General features: G+C 42.1%; 1 protein-coding gene across 1 annotated transcript in view; it reads left to right on the top strand.

Annotated features, from left to right (window-relative positions):
- Positions 1-13,293, top strand: part of si (sucrase-isomaltase) — a gene marked incomplete at both ends in the record, with an annotated part of 63,634 nt that extends 50,341 nt beyond the window's left edge. The window contains 8 exons of the mRNA XM_079733716.1: positions 5,544-5,692; positions 6,664-6,748; positions 6,978-7,034; positions 8,359-8,483; positions 8,910-8,998; positions 10,304-10,353; positions 12,407-12,577; positions 13,216-13,293. Of these exons, the coding sequence (XP_079589842.1) occupies positions 5,544-5,692; positions 6,664-6,748; positions 6,978-7,034; positions 8,359-8,483; positions 8,910-8,998; positions 10,304-10,353; positions 12,407-12,577; positions 13,216-13,293 (804 nt within the window). The remainder of the gene's footprint in view (positions 1-5,543; positions 5,693-6,663; positions 6,749-6,977; positions 7,035-8,358; positions 8,484-8,909; positions 8,999-10,303; positions 10,354-12,406; positions 12,578-13,215) is intronic.
- Positions 13,294-19,011: the final 5,718 nt, after the last annotated feature.

Below are 19,011 nucleotides of genomic sequence, written 5' to 3'. Positions count from 1 at the left end.
TAAAATTGAAACACATGCGAACTACACGCACACACACACCCACACACACATTCACCCATACACCAATGACAAGCATTATACGCATTGCTCGAGATGAAAGGGAACGGAGAGGGGAAGAGGTTTGGAGCCCCTGTGAGGAGGTGGCCATACAGGGTCCAGCCAAACCCAAAGGGTGCTGAACTGGGGGAGATAAACCATCAGCCAAAAAGCACATCCCAACCATGCTGCGAAACCAAATTCACAAATACCCTCAAATCCTACTTAATCTAACTGAGGTCCAAAGAAGAGTGTCCAAAGACGATGTCTCTCTTCTTTGTCAGCACATTGCTAACCCTTTTATAAACTGGAGGAAAATTATGTCACAGCTTAAGGATAGATGAACCTAGCTGAAGAGCATAGACACAGTATGAGATCACTTCCCTGGCACTTAATAGCACTTAGCCATGCTAATGGCTGCTCTTTTCCAGCTGGATCTCAACTATTTAAGTCCAACACAGAAAAAGCTACCACTGTTGGTCTTTAGCTGCCTTTCACAGTGGTTTGTCTGGGGAAGAAATACTTTTTTTACACCACAGTTTTACACAACAGTCAACTACATAATAGATCTGAATCATAAAATGTTAATCCTAAAATTGAATGATGTTCTAAACATTTGGAAAAATAGCCAATGTTTGTTGTGTTTGTGATACCAGTTGTGCTATACTATTTTGCATGGCCACTATCTGCTATTTACGATTCAATTACGATGCATGATGCATGCAGATTTGTGGAGAATAAGATGGCAGCAGACAGTTTAACAAATACCAAGCATGCATTCATAAAATATTCAACTTTCAAATGCATGAGAAAGAACTGTTCACAAGAGCATGAATATTCCTTGTCAAGGGAAATTTGGGCATTGCCCATTGAAAATGCTGTGATGTACAATCCACAGGCTTGCAACTTTAAACACATCACCCACACATACTCACACAATTTGCCAAGGGCTTCAGGGCTTCAACCAGTCCTGGAATGGGATATTAGGGATGAATAGCCAAGGAGGAAGGGATGGACATGGATGAATGGGAAGGAAAAATAAAGAAGGACCGTGGAAGGTGGATCGGAAAGAAGGAGAGGAGGAGAGATAGAAATAGGAATCAAGGTCTCTGTGTGTGTGTGTGTGTGTGTGTGTGTGTGTGTGTGTGTGTGTGTGTGTGTGTGTGTGTGTGTGTGTGTGTGGATACATATGCATGTTTGTGTGCATGTGCGTGTGTGTGGTGTGCGCATGTCCCTGTTTTATTCTTTTGTGGCAGCAGAACAAGAGCGCAAGTGAAAGAAGGTTAGCGGTTAGCCGCCGATGACATTGGGTGTGATAGGGTCTGTGAGAACTGGGACAAGACCGAACAAGCTATATCCACTGAGGATATGTTTCGGGGAGGGGGGTGGAAATGGAGGTGTGTGTGCGCCCGGCCAACACTGATCACGGGCGTGTAAAGGTTGAGCGAACACTACTTGATGTTGCGATGTGAGGCAAGGTTGCGTGCGTACTGTCTTCCATTTTGTGTGTGTGTTTTTTTTGGGAGGAGAAGGACGAGGATAGGAAAGACTTTATCGTAATGTCCTTCCTTTTGCTACTGCGACCTGTTCAACCTCCCAGTCTGCCTAACAAGACATTTTGACAACAAAGCACTGACTCCAAACCACTGAAATCAAACAGCCTACAAGGTTGAGAGAGAGCGAGGGAGAGAGAAAGAGAGAGAGAGAGAGAGAGAGAGAGAGAGGGATGAAGTGAGGGAGAGATGAAGTGGGGACAGAGAGAGAGAGAGAGAGCGAGAGTGATGAAGTGGGGAGCGAGAGGAAAGAGGGTGAGGGAACAAGAGATAACTTTTGCAGAGTCATTCACTCCCAAAGCTCCCGTCACGCCCGTGTGTCACTTTGCCCTGGGAGAACTGCACAGACCTCCAGATAATTTCTCCTGACTCTCACTGCAGCGCACTGTTCGCAGTCGCCCCGCGCAGCACCAAATTAATTGGACGGGATGCATTGTCCGCCAAGTGGTAAATTCCTCCAGTGTACTCCAATCAGATAATGTTATATGGCTAGTCATCCGATTCGCTGCACGTGTTATTGTTCGCCCGGGAGGATTTTGTTTAACTTTTTCAAAAGAGGAATTGCATTTTAAATGGGACCCCTTAGGTGCTTACGTTAATCAGATGGTACATGAGAAAAAAAGACAAACAGCAAATGGAAAAAACACAGAAAGAGGGGCCGCCATCTAAGGACAGGAAATTGAAGACAACAAACTAGCAACAGTGCTAGTAGTCTCTGAGTGGTGTTCACCCTGACGTTTGAGGGCACCTTAAGAAGCCAATGCCACAGATGCAGAGGTCAAAGGTCACTGGGGTTAAGATTTGGCACTGAGCAAAGTATTGTGAGGTCGATGCATACATTCTTTACAGCCAGGGGGGAAGGGAGAGAGAGAGAGAGAGAGAGAGAGAGAGAGAGAGAGAGAGAGACAGAGAGAGAGAGAGAGAGAGAGAGAGAGAGAGAGAGAGAGAGAGAGAGAGAGAGAGAGAGAAGAGAGAGAGAGAGAGAGAGAGAGAGAGGATGGCAGGTGCCAGGCAGAAAAACTATTAGAGTGAGAAGGAAAACGAGTTGAACGTAAAAGGTGACCCATTCAGATTACTTCGTTTTTTAAATGACTGCCTATGCTAGCATATCTTTGCATTTTGGTGTATGGATTGTAGATGTGTTTACGTGCAAGGCTGCTTGACTGTGCAGAGGTGAGCTCTGTTTGAGTGTGTGTGTGTGTGTGTGTGTGTGTGTGTGTGTGTGTGCGTGTGTGTGTGTGTGTGTGTGTGTGTGCGTGCTTGGGTGCTTGTGTGTGTGTACACACAAGTTTGTGAGGAATGTTTGTAGCACGGCTATTTGCTAGGGTAAACAGAGCTATAAATACAGAGTCCATGAGAAGGCCCCCCATCTTATCTTCCCCTGCTCATTTCATCACGCTTGTTTTCCCACTCCTTCACGCCCTCATTTCATTTTTTTTGGCCAAAATATTATTCAACTTGCCTTGTCGATAGTGTTGAGTCATGATTTGCGTGTTGAGTTGGTCGTTGACGCCCTTGTTCACGACTGCCTCTGTGTGGACATGTGATTTAAACACCACGACCCAACCTTGGGATGAATTGGGATGGGACTGTAGGACAAATGATTAATGAACACACACACAGGAGAAGTTGCAGAGCTGTGTGTACAGCTTTCAGCGGTTTCCAGTCACCTTGGGCAGATCCTCTTTCAATCTCACGTCTTAATACTTCTGTATCTAAAGTTGTCGAGCCGGGGCTTTAATATACAAAATATCAAATTGATAGTGATGAGGGCATGTTTAGTCGCGGTGAAGACGTTTTTCTTTTTTTTGCTTTCCCTCAGTGACTAAATGTCAGTTTGACATTGAGACTTGAGAACCACTGTACTAGACACACTTTGATCGGTACATTAATGTGATGGACAGTGCCTTGGACAAATTTAAGAAAAAAGCCAGAGATGGCTAGAGTTTGAAGTATCCAGTAATCCCACCCATCGCTGCTGGCCTGCCTTCAAAGCTACTCCCCCAAAACACATGACCAGCTTGCTCCCTAGCCTTCGGGAAGATTGAAATTATCGGACAGGCTTCTAACAGGCCTGCGACAGCCACAGATACCAGCATTTGATTTATCGATTGCTGTAAAAAGAATTCCAAGAAATAGGACAAATAATGCCTCTAAAATAAATTGCCTGCCCTACCTTTATTCTTGGGCTTTCGCAAAAAAACACGTTTAAAATGGTCGCCCACACTTTCTCATTGTGTACAAGTTGTTGTTGTTGATGTTGTACATCTAATGCCATTCCACATGATCGCATCATTTATCGACGATCACAGTGAATCACACACAAACACACACACCCTCAGACTTTCACAGTTTTCTCACCTAATCAATCCCAACGTGCAGAATCTGCTTTTTTGTTCCGTTAGTTTAAGCGACACAGCAAAGCAGCTAGGATAAAACGGCTGTGTCTGTGCACTCACAGTTTACCACATAATTACAATCCTGTAATTTCCCATAGAAAATGAAATTATAATGTGGTTAACTCCTAAGGTCAGGAGATAATGGAAATGTTCTTTCTTCTATCAATCACAATCTACTGTTGGACCCTGCTTAGTCACCACCAAGCCATGGTGGATCATTATCACCCAAACCTCACCCGTTTCCAGCTTGAAATAGACAGATAATTGCCGTTTTCGTCCAGGTAGACTGAGATGGGGCCAGGAAACACACACGCAAGCACGCACACACACACACACACACACACACACATACCCCCCCCCAAACACACAGACACACACACACACACACACACACACACACACACACACACACACACACACACACACACACTCACATGCACACATAAATCATCTATATAAAACTTGAGGCAAAAAAAAATCAAATGATCCAATGCTCAACCAAGTTTGAAAAAACACATTTGGACAAAGGAGCTACAGAAGATCAGAGTGGGTAGAAACACATGTAGCCAGCATGAATGTGTGTGTGTGTGTGTGTGTGTGTGTGTGTGTGTGTGTGTTTGTGTGCCTACGTTTGTGTGCACTTGTGTGTCTTTGTTTTTCTTCTTTACAAGTGTAGAGAGTTGTCCTCGTGAGGCTTGATCTAAAAATGACTTAATACTTAATCTAGATCGGCCCAAATCTATAAAAGTGGAGTACATCCTGTCCTCTTTCTCTATTGTCCCTAAAGGGGACAAGGCAGTTGTCGACAATTAAAAATAACACTAGGTATTTGGTCAGATGAAAAGGGGTACAGTCCATTATCTCGACGAACCAGTTATTCCTCGGCATGACAAAGCGCTCCGAGTACTGAAACTAATTGACAATTTTCACAGTGTTGCTACCAGGCATTGCAATGGCCTGATTAACCCACATCATGAAATTATTATTTTTTATTATTATTATTCCAATTATAATGACTTCCTGTTTAGTGGACCTCACCGAAGAACTCCCGACTCTCGACTCAATAGTTTAATGCTCTCACTTTTCTGTACATGACAATATTGAATGTGAATATTGAAGGTGCAGCCCCTTGCATTGTCTGTGTTTCTCAAGCCAAAGCAGGCAGCCAAACCTTCATTACCAAATGGTCAAATTAATTCAACTAATATCTACACCTCTGTAATGTGTAAATGGTGAGCTCCAAGTCAAACGATGTGTAAAGAATGATAATGATGGGCATTCTCTAGATTTTCAATGCTATGTTCAAAACTAGGAGACAACCTTTTAGTACTGTGGTATTGAGAGCAGCCATACAACATAGATTTTAAAACAGTCCTCTCTGCAGTTCTGATGGTCCATTGTTGTTTGACATACATGTGTATGGGTTGAAATTATAACCAGAATTGTCCACCCAAGTTTCTAAATTCCTTAAGTAATTTCCACTTTTTCACTGGTAGATGAATTTCCTGAAGTCTGCATATAATGAGTTCTTCTATTTCTATAATGTCATCAACAGAGACAGGACCCAGTTTCATGGAACAGCACCTTTGCTGAGGCGTCCCGCGATGTCCTGAACATTCGCTACACTCTCCTGCCTTACCTCTACACACTAATGTTTGAGGCCCACACCTCCGGAAACACTGTAGTGAGACCACTCTTGCATGAGTACGTACAGTCACACACGCACACACACACACACACACACACACTCAAACAAAAAGGAATGTACACCTTCACATACATACATGCATGCAGAAGGCCATGCACATACAAATCTGTGCACACATATGCATGCACATGCGCACACTTATACACACACACGCACACATACAACCATGCACATGTATCCAATAACCTCTTAGTTAACGTTGCTGCTGTTGCGTGACATAGAATCACTTAATCACATCATGCATTATCTGGCATGGATGTTTCATGCTCCTCTCGCAGGTGAGATAACATCTGCATCGTCCTTATCACACACACACACAAACACACACAGACACACACACAGATCCAAATCCCATTTGTATGCACAATGTCATGTACGTCAGAAGTCATTCAGGCCGGTGTTTTGCCATCTTTCCATTTCCACATGCACTATACACTCCATGTTTTACCAATGCTAAACCTTCAGTGTATGACCTAGCTAAGGTCAGGTGACTCATAAAGAGGGAAGATATGGATAAAAAGACTGGGAGTGATATACATTGAGTAAATAATGTGGAGGATGTTGCTGTCTCTTGGTACATATATTCCTAACCCTACTGTTGACAAGGTGAAATCATAGAAAGTGAATAGAATAATGTGCCCAGAGTTTTATTTTATTAAACTTATTCAAGGCCTTGAAATGTTAGCCTTGGAAGGAACATGAAGTACGTTTTTCTCTTGTAGAGTTATGCAAGTGGATTCATAGCTCCCCTTAAGTCAAACATTAAAAATGATGTTCACATAGGGTAGCCTAGTGTAATGAGCTGTGGGTTGCTAATGAATGCATTTAACCTCCTGTCTGGTGCCTGGAGAAATTGCTATATAAAAAAGAGGTAACCAAAAGAAGAAGCAACTCTTTTCACAAAAGGTATGAGGTTGCAATATTACAGGGTGCATGAACAATATAAAGGTATTATTTTTGGCTTTAGGTTTGTTGAAGATCGGGTAACATGGGACATCCACAGACAATTCCTCTGGGGACCTGCTCTACTCATCACACCTGCCATGGAACCGGTACACACACACACACACACACACACACACACACACACACACACACACACACACACACACACACACACACACACACACACACACGCATTCACATCAATATGCACACATCAAAAACACACACACACACACACACATGCACATCTATATACACACATCAAACATACACACACACACACACACACATCCAATTAATCATGCGTTCCTTGTTATGCTTCCGTCCATTTTCCAGGGTGTAACTGAGGTGAAAGCCTATGTTCCGGACACCCGCTGGTATGACTACCACACGGTGAGTCCACAATACTGACCCTCCCAGTATCTACAGAAGCCATCATGGATTCTGGCACACACACACACACACACACACAAATGGAACTTCCCTCAGCTCGGCTAATACATTGATAGCATAACTCCCCGGCCTGATACAGGACGTCGTTGTAACCCTGATCTCCCCTGGTTTAATTAAATTAATGGAGGCAAATTCTCAGCAGTACGTTGAAGGACAGACAGTTGTCTTTGCGCCGGTACTCCATTTAATAAGGGTGTAAACTTTAAAGCTGCAGAGACACTATCCATGAATATATCTTTGTATTTTATGCATAAAAAAAAAAATGCAAGCAAAATAGGAAGATTTAATTTTGAATTAAAGTTGAAATGTAGGTAAGAGTTGTGTATACAGTATAAATACATTGTTTTATTCATGTGTGTATGCATAAAGAATATGTGTATGTATATCAATAGCATAACAGTTTTTTTTTCCAATGAGACATCTTTGTTCTATAACCAAGGTATGACGATATCATAAAATCAGACGAGAAAGTGCTGGACTTTCTTTGGTGCCAGGTTAGGCTTTCATGGTCAATTAGAAACGTGATACTTTGAGAGCTCTACTCTCATTTCCAGTATGAGCTTATTACAGGATGTTATGAGATCATATCAAACTTTGATTTATCCTCCTGTTTTCTCGTTGCACTATATCACAGCCGAACATCAACAGTAGTGAAACTGACCCTATCTTTTCTACTGTGCTGGCCAGGAACACATATATAAATAACCCACTCTCCCTCCCCTATTCATCTTTGATTCATCTAATCCGGTTCAAGATGAATGAGTTGAATTGAGGATAAATGGACGATGCCTGATCCATGAAATACCGATGCATATGCATATTCGATGTACAAACCAGCTGCCTCACCAGCAATACGTTCTACCGGACTTCTGCTGAGACATTTGCCTGCATCAGAATCACATTGCCATCCCTGCAGCCTCATTCTAGCTGTGGGAGACCCTCTTCCCCAACACGCATCGTTACTCTGCTATTTACGGCCCAACAAAGCATGAAAACAAACTGCAGCAACGCTTACAAAAGGGTTGAGTCGAGGGATGACTTCAGCCGTGCGCAGCCCACACTGAGCTCGGAGCCACTGGAGTAACGAGGAATGTTAAACGCAAGCAGACAGAACGAAGGAAGGGTGCCGGATGATATAGTGTGTAGAGTCCTGTTGGCCCAACGTAAACAGCGACTGGGGTATTTGCTCTCGTGCCGTCAAAGGTTTGTAAATATGCGATTAATTATTATTTAATCTTTTTATTGTTATTGTTCTCATTTTCAGGCAGAAGAATTTCGGGTTCGTGGCCAGATGGTTACCATGCCAACACCTCTGGACCACATCAACCTTCACGTGCGGGGAGGTTACATCTTGCCCTGGCAAAAAGCAGAGAATAACACAAAGTTTAGGTTAGTGCACTCCCTCACACAAACACACACCAACAAACGCATACACATACATACATACACCATTTTTACACTTTTACGCATTGCCCTTTCTGTTAAAACTCAATTGAGAGTGTTTATGTATGTCTGTGCACGCATGTCTGTGTGTGTGTGTGTGTGTGTGTGTGTGTGTGTGTGTGTGTGTGTGTGTGTGTGTGTGCGCGTGCATGCGTGTGTGCGTGTGGTTTGTGTATTTTCCTGAATGAGAAGCATTAACTCTAATGTACTTTGAGTGGTCATAGTGACTAGAGAAGCACTATATAAATACACTCAATTTACTATAATTTACCAACATAACTCTGTCTCTCTCTCTCTCTCTCTCTGTCTCTCTCTCTCTCACGCTCTCTCTCTCTCGCTATCTGTCTCTCTCTCTGTCTCTTTCTGTCACAGTCGACAGAATCCTTTAGGCTTGATTGTTGCGCTGGATGATAGTGGATCCGCCCATGGCTCTCTTTTCTGGGATGATGGAGAGGGAATAGGTGAGTGGTGAATACCTGCACACACCCTCAATGCACGCAAGTTTGCATGCACACACGCATGCAAAAACACACACATACCCACACAGGTGATACAAAAGATGAAAACAATGGGACACACAAACACACCCATGCTTGGACACATATAATATAGCGCAAAATAATTGTGTGCATATGCATATAAATTGATTATATCTCCAAGTGTGTTGAGTACCAGTAAAAACAAATTCCTGTGGACGGCAGCTAGTATTTGCTGCTGTCAGCTAGTATTTGCTGACGTCAGCTAGCAAGCCTGTTAGCTCATTAGGAGAAGTGAACATTTGTCTTGGAGTGTACATCAACTTCAGCTAGGGTGAGAAGGCCGGGGCACATTTCATCTCGGGTGTAAGTTGTCTGCATATTCTGTGTTGCTATAGTTATCACAATGTTCTATGTTTATGTTTAGACAGAAACATAAAAATCCCTCTTGATTGATTGGACTTATTGTACGTGAATATGCAAACATGCGCACACACTCACACAAACACTAAAGCACACACACACACTCACATCCACAGTCCCACTTCAGCGGGTGGAGTGCGTCTGCAAGCAGTACAATGCGCTCTTTAGTCTTGGGGAGTGTTTGTGTTCAGATAAAGAGAGGGAGAGGGCGAGAGATGACAGAGGAAGGGAGTGACAGAGGCTATTACAGTAATTCTCTGTGTAGCCGCATGGAGATACGCTCCCTCCATCAGACCAGCTCTTTCATCCCAACTCCTCTCTTATCTGACAACCCCCCCCATCCCCCCCCCCCCCCCACACACACACACACATACACACACGCACACACACACACCTGCTTTCGTCTCTTGTGTTAGGCTGCTCTTTAAGCTGAGGTGCTCCCTGTCACCTTGTGTTTGCTTCCACTACCACTCTCATTGCTGGAGTTCATCGCAGTGGTTATCAGGCTGTTACTGTGCTTCAGTCAGCAAGTCACTCACTCACTAACTCCTTCTCTCCCAGCGAAGCGCTTCAGTCATCGCCTCATTCATAGAACTCGAGCAACACGTCTTGCGCATTCGACATCGCTCATTGCAGGGACGGGCGAGCTAATTCGCCATGGTCATGTCCTCATTTGTTGGACCGCCGCTCGCAGACCATGGCAACCATTAACTCTCATTAGCACATTCACCCTCCTCTTTTATCGTAACCCTCTCGCACGCTTGCTCATCCTTTCCTCCTCTCCCAGCCCCGTTTACTTTTCAATTTACGTCATTTCATTTAATTTCCATCTAATTTTTCTTATTTTCTTCTGCCGTCTCTCTCCAGATACGTACGAGACGGGCACTTATATGTTGACCGGCTTCACAGCAAACTCGGTGAGTTCAACCTTCTTGTCTGTTACGACCATCTTTTAGCCTTCTCAAGGCAGGGCAGACGAGAGGGAGGACTGTGCCTTGCTCCGGGGTAAATTGTAGAGCCGTGGTGGGAGGATGTCAGAGACCACCATTAGCACAGACGCTAGTTTGACCCCGCTGCGTATCGCCTCCACTTTGATTTTTGTTGCTGTTGTTGTTGTCGACTTCACAGCAACTTCATGTCATCAATTCTCTTTTGGTTTATTTCCTTTTGTTCCATGTATTTGTGCCTAAAATGAAAAGGCCATAGTCAGCAAAAAGGGTAAATGTTATGTTGTTGTGTTCTGTGGTGCTATAGCAAAGGCTCATGCCAAACCCAATGTTCACCATGGGAACAATTTGATCTCTCTCCGGACGTCGAGATTATCAAAGCACAGACACTACCGGGGCCTCCATGTGTTTCTTTGCCAAACACAGACACACATACACACACATACACACACGGGCGCGCACGCACATAGCCTCATCACCCCTAGCCAAACATCTGTGGCTGTCTTCTGCCTACCATCAGACTCATTCCAAAGCAATTTCACACAGGGATAAAGCACACAGGCCTTCTGACAGCCAAGATGAGAGCGAGAGAGAGAGCGAGATAGAGAGAGAAAAATGTGTATTTTGGTGTGTGTGTGTGTGTGTGTGTGTGTGTGTGTGTGTTTGTCGTGTCAGTGTGTGTGTGTGTGTGTGTGTGTGTGTGTGTGTGTGTGTGTGTGTGTCTGTGTGTGTGTAATGGGCAGACGTGAGAAGATAAGTTGGGCAATGAGGCCACTGCTGCCTGGCAGATTACTGAGTTGTTTGCCATTTTGGGTTCAGTTGTATCGGCAATTCATGAGGGCTTTTGCCACTGAAAGAATCGTATACAGTCAATCATTAATTATACCATGGCCGGGGTGAGTAGTATATTCTGATTGGCTGGAGGGCTGTTGATGGACTTTTGATAACTGCACAGCCAAGAACGTAGTCGTAACATGATAATAGCACAGCAGAGTTCGCAGAGTCTCATCACTGTTCCCTCAACTAATGCTCAACATTTCCTCAACTTCACATGAGTTGGCTATGAGATCAAATAACCCTGTTAACTCATAACATACTAAAATTACCAATCTATTCAAATCTTCACAGTCATCGTCAAAAGTTATGTTGAAACCCTGGCATGGATAACCACAGATCTGCTGGTCCTCTGACGCGGTGATGCTAGCTCACAAATACATGTGACATTTGCCCACAAAGTTGCTAACTACAATTAAGTTTTGTGTAGTTTGTGTGCAGTAGTTTGTTTGTTTGTGAAATTGCGCAGTCTATAAAGCAACGTCTGCATTCCACATGAAGCATGTTAACTGATTACATTTCAGGCATTATTCGAACCGGTCTATGTACATATACGTCTCTGGTCCGATATTTTTTGTCTCCAAGAACAACAAATATTTCAAGCAAAAGGTTGTACATTTTAAACAGAAAACACCAAAAATATGAATCAACACCTATTTTAATGATTCACAAGTGGCCATGGTATAAACTGGATAATCCACTCTGAGGTGTGCGGTTATTGGAAAATAATGAACTTTTTCTAGGCAAACCTTTCTTAGCCCCCCTGTCATCATTATCTTTCAATAACCGCACACCGTTACTTATTACCCAGCGTTCTAGAAAACGCGATTGCGATTGGTAAATAATAGCATTAAACGGTCTGGTATTTTTGTATAGCAGAATGCTGCCATGGAAGCTATTTCCAACAGTAGAATCGAAAAGATTTTATAAATAGCTGTAGAATATAGAATAATAATTTGTGTTTTTTATACTTTATCTCAACTGATCGATTTCTTTAGGAACTAGCCGAGTAACAAGCGGGATATTGCAAAGTGAGCTGGTCATTAACCCAAAATAAAACCCTGACCTGATCATCCCTAATATGACGCCTCAAACCTTTTCCGATAATCGAAACAGCGTCTTCTCTTTCTCTATCTCCATCACTCTCCGTTCCTCCAACATCCCGCTTGTTTCTTGCACCCTGCTGCAGAGCAAGCTGACCAATCAGGGGGGGCCCAATGGCCTGGCCGCGGCTGACCGGCTCACCCTGGGCCTGGTGAGGGTCTGGGGGGCGGGGACAGCGCTGGTGACGCAGGTTACCCTGACCGACTCCGAGGGGAGAGTGCACGCTCTGGTACCGGATCATAACACGACCACGCAGGTGAGGGGGTCTGCCTTCATGCCAGTATAGTAATTATCATTCTGATTCCGATTATCATTAGTAGAAGCAGGAGTAGTAGCTGTTGTAGTAGCAGCATGGCAACTAGGAGTACAAGTAGTAGCAGTAGAAGCAGTAGCAGTAGTAATAGTAGTAGCAGTAGTAGCAGTAGTAGTAGCAGTAGTAGTAATAGTAGTAGCCGTAGCAGGATTAGTAGTAGTAATAGTAGTACTAGCAGTTTTAGTAGTAGTATAGTCGTTGTAGTATTTGGGTTAGTTATTGTGATATTATTATATTTATGAACGTATTTATATATATATATATAGTGTTTATCCCAATTGGGATTGTGTACAAATACACTTATTTGCATCATGGAAGTAATATCTACACTGACTACATACATATTAGACATAGAGACGTGGAGCCCAGCTTAGGTTTGTTGTGTTCTGCAACAGACAGGCGGTTGATACTGCAGTGTAATATCCCTGTGTTTGTGTGTGTGTGTGTGGGGGAGGGGGTTTGTGTGGGTGTGGGTGTGTATATGTGCGTTACAAGGGTCAAATACAAATATGTTGTAAAGGAACAGTGCTTAGTTTGTGATCAAGTCCTCTCTCTCTCCCCCTCTCCCTCTCCCTCTCCAGGAGCTGAAAGTAGATGCTACACCCATATTAGTCCATGTAGATGAGCCATTCACAATGGAGTGGCAGACCAGCTTCTGAACAGAGCAGAGAAGAAGCAGTGGCTTTTAACATTATACAGTGTACAATCAATTTAGCAATGTATATAAAAAAGACAAATATATATATAAAGACGTATGTAAACATCAACATAAAATTGTATAGGTGCTGTGTATGTACTGTATATGCCATCTACCTCATATACAGATAGATGGATAATTGAATATCGGGGATTGCAGCTAAAGACTATTTAATATGGTCTTCACCTGCAGGGATCTGTCTACCTGTGCCTTGCCAAATCTCATTAACCACACATGAAATGATACAATTGTATGTTATTACGCCGCCTGCAATAAATGTAATGATCTAATTCTGGCCGTGGGGACCTTCAATAATTTTCCACTGTAAGCGGCAATCTTCTGGGAAGAATTTACAAGGAGGTGACTGGTGAACACACGCTTCTGTGTCTGAATGTTAATGTGTACGTGTGTTCATGTGTATGTGTACGTGTCATTTAACCATATGAGAGAGAGAGAAAGAGAGAGAGAGGGGGAAGTTTCGGGAAGTTAAGGACATGAAAGTATCTTATAAAATCCATCCCTGGTATACTAATAATATTCACACATATGTGCTTTCATTAAACGCCACGTCATGCAGCAAGCCTTTACCTCCAACTTCCATCATTCAGAGATCGATGCGCTCGCGTTTCCTCTCTAATTTAGTGTGCTGCGCCACCGTGCCCGTCTGGCAGGCAATGTTCTTTTAAGTGAGCTGCAATCACAAGCATTCTTTGTTACAGTGCAGACGGACGGATATAAGTGTGTCGCTGATGGACGGAAAACAACAAAGGGGTAAAGCAAGATGAGAGAGCAGCAAAACACTCACATGAAAGACAACGTTGTTTGTGCGAGGGGTGCATTGTCTTGCATGTGTGCTCGTGCGCTTGCTTGTGTTTGTGTGCATGTGTGTTTGGGTGTACTCCCCTATACTCAAACACAGTCCTGTCGGTGTGCTTGTCACAACCCGGGCCATTGCCTAATTCCTTTTGAAGCCTGCCGACATAAAACTTTGAGAGCCATTTTCTTCATCGTGTTGGTTGACTTCTCGCAACGCAGCGATACGGATATTGGGCGGTCACAAACTGCTCCACAGATTCTCACGTGCAGCACAAAATATAAACCGTCACTGTGCTTGAGATCTCGTCTCTATTATTCCCAGTGTGATAACAAAGTGGTGGGTGTGTTATTAACATGGCAGGCTATTATTAGGGCTGTGCCGTCACAGGCTTATCCCCGATCCCTGGTTAATAGCCCTGGGGTGCCGCTGAGTGTATTCCACTTTCAACATGAACACGGCCTCCTGCGGAGTGCCGCACTCACAAGCCATCATTTATTTCTTTGATGTCACGCAAAGAACAAAAACCATCCACTGTGTCACAGAGGGGGGACTCTGCTCAAACTTTGAGGATTAGGATTGTTTACGTTTCCACCTGGAGGTGGAATCATATTTGCAGGGGGGAGGGGTGGGGGGAACACCGAAAAGGGTTGGAGGGGGGCGAAATCACTCAGCTTAGGCAGCGCAACAAAGTCTCTTTATTTATCTTCTCGGAAGTACGTGCGTTTGGCCTCGGAGCACCTCCACTGGGTGTGTTGTTTTGTCGGTTAAAGAGACAATGGGGGGGCTATGGGGCTATAGTGATGGTAATCTATGTCTGTAAAGAAAGAAAGAATAGCACTGATTCACTGATAGCATTTGTGGGTATTCAATAAGAAAGGATAAGAAAATATAAACAACAATATAGGCTCATTTTCTATCCGAGACTTTAACCTTGTTCCGTTCGAAACAAACACGTGCACAATCCACCTGCATCCTGTCATATGTAGTGCTCTCTGATGCCCACTAAATAATACCTATTCAAACCAGAGTTCTCTGCCTCACATAAAACCGGCCAGTCATGATAAAAAAAAACATCTTTAAATACACATTCACGTAGGCACCAACTCACCCAAAAAGTGTTTATGTCAAGCCAGATTGTCATGAGGTTTTTCACATGTTGAACATTCATTTCAATCTGTTTGACCCTAGTTTTTCCATAGCAACACAGTTATCGTGCATGTTTCCATTATAAACACAGGGGTTTATAGCCTCGTGGGAACATATTAATTTCGCTAGCTCCCATTCCAGTTCTTTTTTTCAGATCCGTCTGGCCTCCAGCACGTTGAAGCTTATCCAAATAGTTTCAGTCCACGATGCAAGGAGCAGAGCGGTCTACCAAATTTCAAAAACAATTGCAAAACAAAAGAAAGCAATTGAAGGAGCAATCGAAAGCGTGTTATCTTTTAGACTTAGTAGTGATTTTAACACATTTGGACGGTAGGCTTTTCGCAGAGGAGACAATTATTTATGTTTACTTCCGACCAGTTTTGGGAAGAAAGAAAAAACAGTGACGCAGCGTCACTGTTTTTTGAACAACGTAAGGCTGTGCCCATATTTGGTCATCAATTGCTACCAAACTGAGGCAAGCTACCTTGAATCACTGGGAGGGAGGAAGTTTTAAAAAGAAGTTTAATCTTGAAGGAATATATGTCTGAATGTAATCTTACAGAATTCTATTTATGGAAGCATTTATATTTGCAGTGCTACGTTTTATGTACAGTACAGCACAGACAACGTTATATTGAGATTTTAAGTGAGTTGTTAGCCCGTAACAAGTTAATTTTCACAGCCGTCTAGACATAAGCGCATGCTGTATTCTGTTAGATGGAAAAAAATACAAAAAAAACTTTCTCTGATTGTCCTTGTGAATATTTTGACACACAAAAAAAACTATTGGTAACGCTTTATATCAAGCTCCTTGTAATAAGCCTTTGTTAATAGGTAGTAAGACACTTATGATATGCTTATTAACATGAATTGGTGTTAATAAGACTATCTATAAGTGTTAATAATGACATAATAAAAATGTTTATTGTGATATTATAAGACTTTTATAAGCACTTATAAGAAACGTGTTAACTATTTATTGATTGCTTAATAATATTAATAGTCTTATGAGTTTCTTATAGTTGTTCATAAAAGCATTACAACCCCATTTATTAAGTCTTACTAACTTACCTATTATGTCATTGTTAAAACTTTACTAAGCATTTATTTATGCTTATTAAGGTTAATAAATCCTTTATTATACTGCTAATTATGCATTTTGCAGGTACGAGATCTAAAGCGGGAACAATGCTTATTAAGGTTAATAAGTCTGCACATGTTGAGCGAGTGTGATCTGTTGTGTGCCTCATATAATATATCCTTTAAAAGTATTTATTTTGAAGGTCGTTTTAAACTGGAAAATCTGTTTATGCAAGTGGATGACGGCTTGATGCATATGCTTGATGAAGTGTTTGACGAGCGTTTGGAGAACATGTCGGAATCGTCGGCACAAGCACCCAAGACCAAACAACTGACAGACAAAAGACAGGAACAAGCACAGAAAACATGGATAAGAGGAAGAGGTCCAAACTAGAGGATGACTCTCTGGTAAGCTTAAGAATGTAATGCTATAGTATCGGTAGCTGGTTCTAGCAAGCTAGCTGTTTGCTAGCAAACGTTTTTGGCTTACATTACTTTCTTTCAGAGGCTTTGGCTAACGTTTAGCTTATGCTATCATATGAAACTAGGTAACCAAACATATCTAATTCTAACAGTTGTGTCATGAATCCATGTCTAAACGGTTTAATGCTTATTGTAACCTGTCTGCTAACTGTCTATTGTGGTCAATGTTCTTTGTGTTTCTTTATACAGTAACAAGAATTCCCAACCGTCCCCTGAGGCCATGGGGAAGCCCGACTCAGATTTGTCTAGTCCGTTTTTTTTAAATGTTGATGTTCAAGAATACGTAAAATTATTATTATTATTTTTTTTCTAAAGATGTGCTTCACCGCCCTAACATTGTATTTACTATGTATGTATTTTTTATTTTACCTTTTATCAACATTGATAATATATAGTGCTCATTAACTGTTATTAAGTGTATATTAAAGGACTTCTTAACCTTAATAAGCATTGTTCCCGCTTTATATCCCATACCTGCAAAATGCATAATTAGCAGTTTAATAAAGGATTTATGAACCTTCATAAGCATAGTTCCCGCTTTAGATCCCGTACCTGCAAAATGCATAATTAGCAGTTTAATAAAGGACTTATTAACCTTAATTAAGCATGGTTCCCATTTTAGATCCCGTACCTGCAAAATGCATCATTAGCAGTTTAATAAAGGACTTATTAACCTTTATTATCATGGTTCCTGCTTTAGATCCCGTAATCTCATTATTATATATAAGACCATTATTAATGTTATCAAGCAATCAATAAAAAGTTAAGAAGTTTCTTATAAAAAGTGCTTATAAAAGTCTTATAATCTCACAAAAAACATGTTTATTATCTTATTATTAACACTTATTGATAGTCTAATTAACACGAATTAATGTTAATAACAATATAATAAGGTCTTATTACATTATATTATTACAAGACATTTACTTTGATTTATAAAATATGGTATAGGTCATGCCAAATGCAAATTGACAAATGTATCAAGGCCCTCCGTGTTAGCTCCAACCGTGAAGAATTAAGACTATTTTCTAGTTTCTCTGTGAATAAATAAGGCCAGATGATTTCTGAATGAACCAAGTTTTAGGTTGTTAGTTGTACTATCTGGCAGGCGGCACATGGAGTAATAAACACTGATGGATGGCCACATGCACGCATCCGTCCGAATCCCATCGAATACACCCACACCTCACATGGTTACACAAACATCCCCTACAAATCGTGAGTAGGCCACGCATGGTGAAATAGTGATTTACCAATTGGCCAGAGCAACCATGCAACAAATTTCTAAAATATCACTGGAAATACGGGCCGGTCGGATTTCATCCCTTTCGGATCAACGGAGCCAGTCAAACAACAAACAGGTTAGAACTCTGAGGATTAGACATAACGTTTGATATGACCAAGCCAGCGACTATAGATTCCAACCAAGTGCACCGGGTTCAGGAAGACATACTAAATAGGACTGGGGGATCGCTCCATTTGAGATCACTGTAGGTGAAAGTCTCTGAGATCATCCAAAATAACTCTGCTACTACTATAGTTACTGTAATTTACTATACAGGCCTGTTCAATTGGTTGGAGCAAGAAGAATATAAGGAACCTTTCATGTCCTGAGAGTGGTGGTGAGGTGCTGTTGGATCACATACAGACAGATGCATGATTCATTCACATTTCACTCTGCCCTTTTGACGGCTGGCACGTCATGTTGCTTACGTAAGCTGAATCTAGGCTACATTTTAATTTGAATATACAGCACAAAGCAGCACCAGTGTAGCATAAGGTGACATGTTAGGCATCACCGATAGGATTACAAAGGCTACAAGGTGAGGAGGTCGAAAAATAGACCCAGCAATGCTTGGTTTGGTTTGTTGACATTTCTAAGGACACTCATGACAATCCATATGCTTTATTTTATAACACGCACACACGTACGCAGAATGCATGCAGGCATGCGTGCATGCACACACACACACCACAGCCCCTTGGTATTAATGTAAGTATAATTACAAGTCACATATTGGATTGTGCAGATTGATCATCGGCTATTTCAGTTTGTACCTCAAATGAGACAATCCTTAGGGAGGGTCCACATAGGTCAAAGTCACCCTTTCCATTTCTAGATCCTGGAAAAATCAAAAGAGACCAAAGATGGGA

This window comes from Pollachius pollachius (genome assembly GCF_949987615.1).
Source record: "Pollachius pollachius genome assembly, chromosome: 3".
Classification (NCBI taxonomy): Eukaryota; Metazoa; Chordata; class Actinopteri; order Gadiformes; family Gadidae; genus Pollachius; species Pollachius pollachius.
The sequence above is the reverse complement of the archived record's forward strand: the minus strand, read 5'-3'. Positions and strand labels throughout refer to the sequence as shown.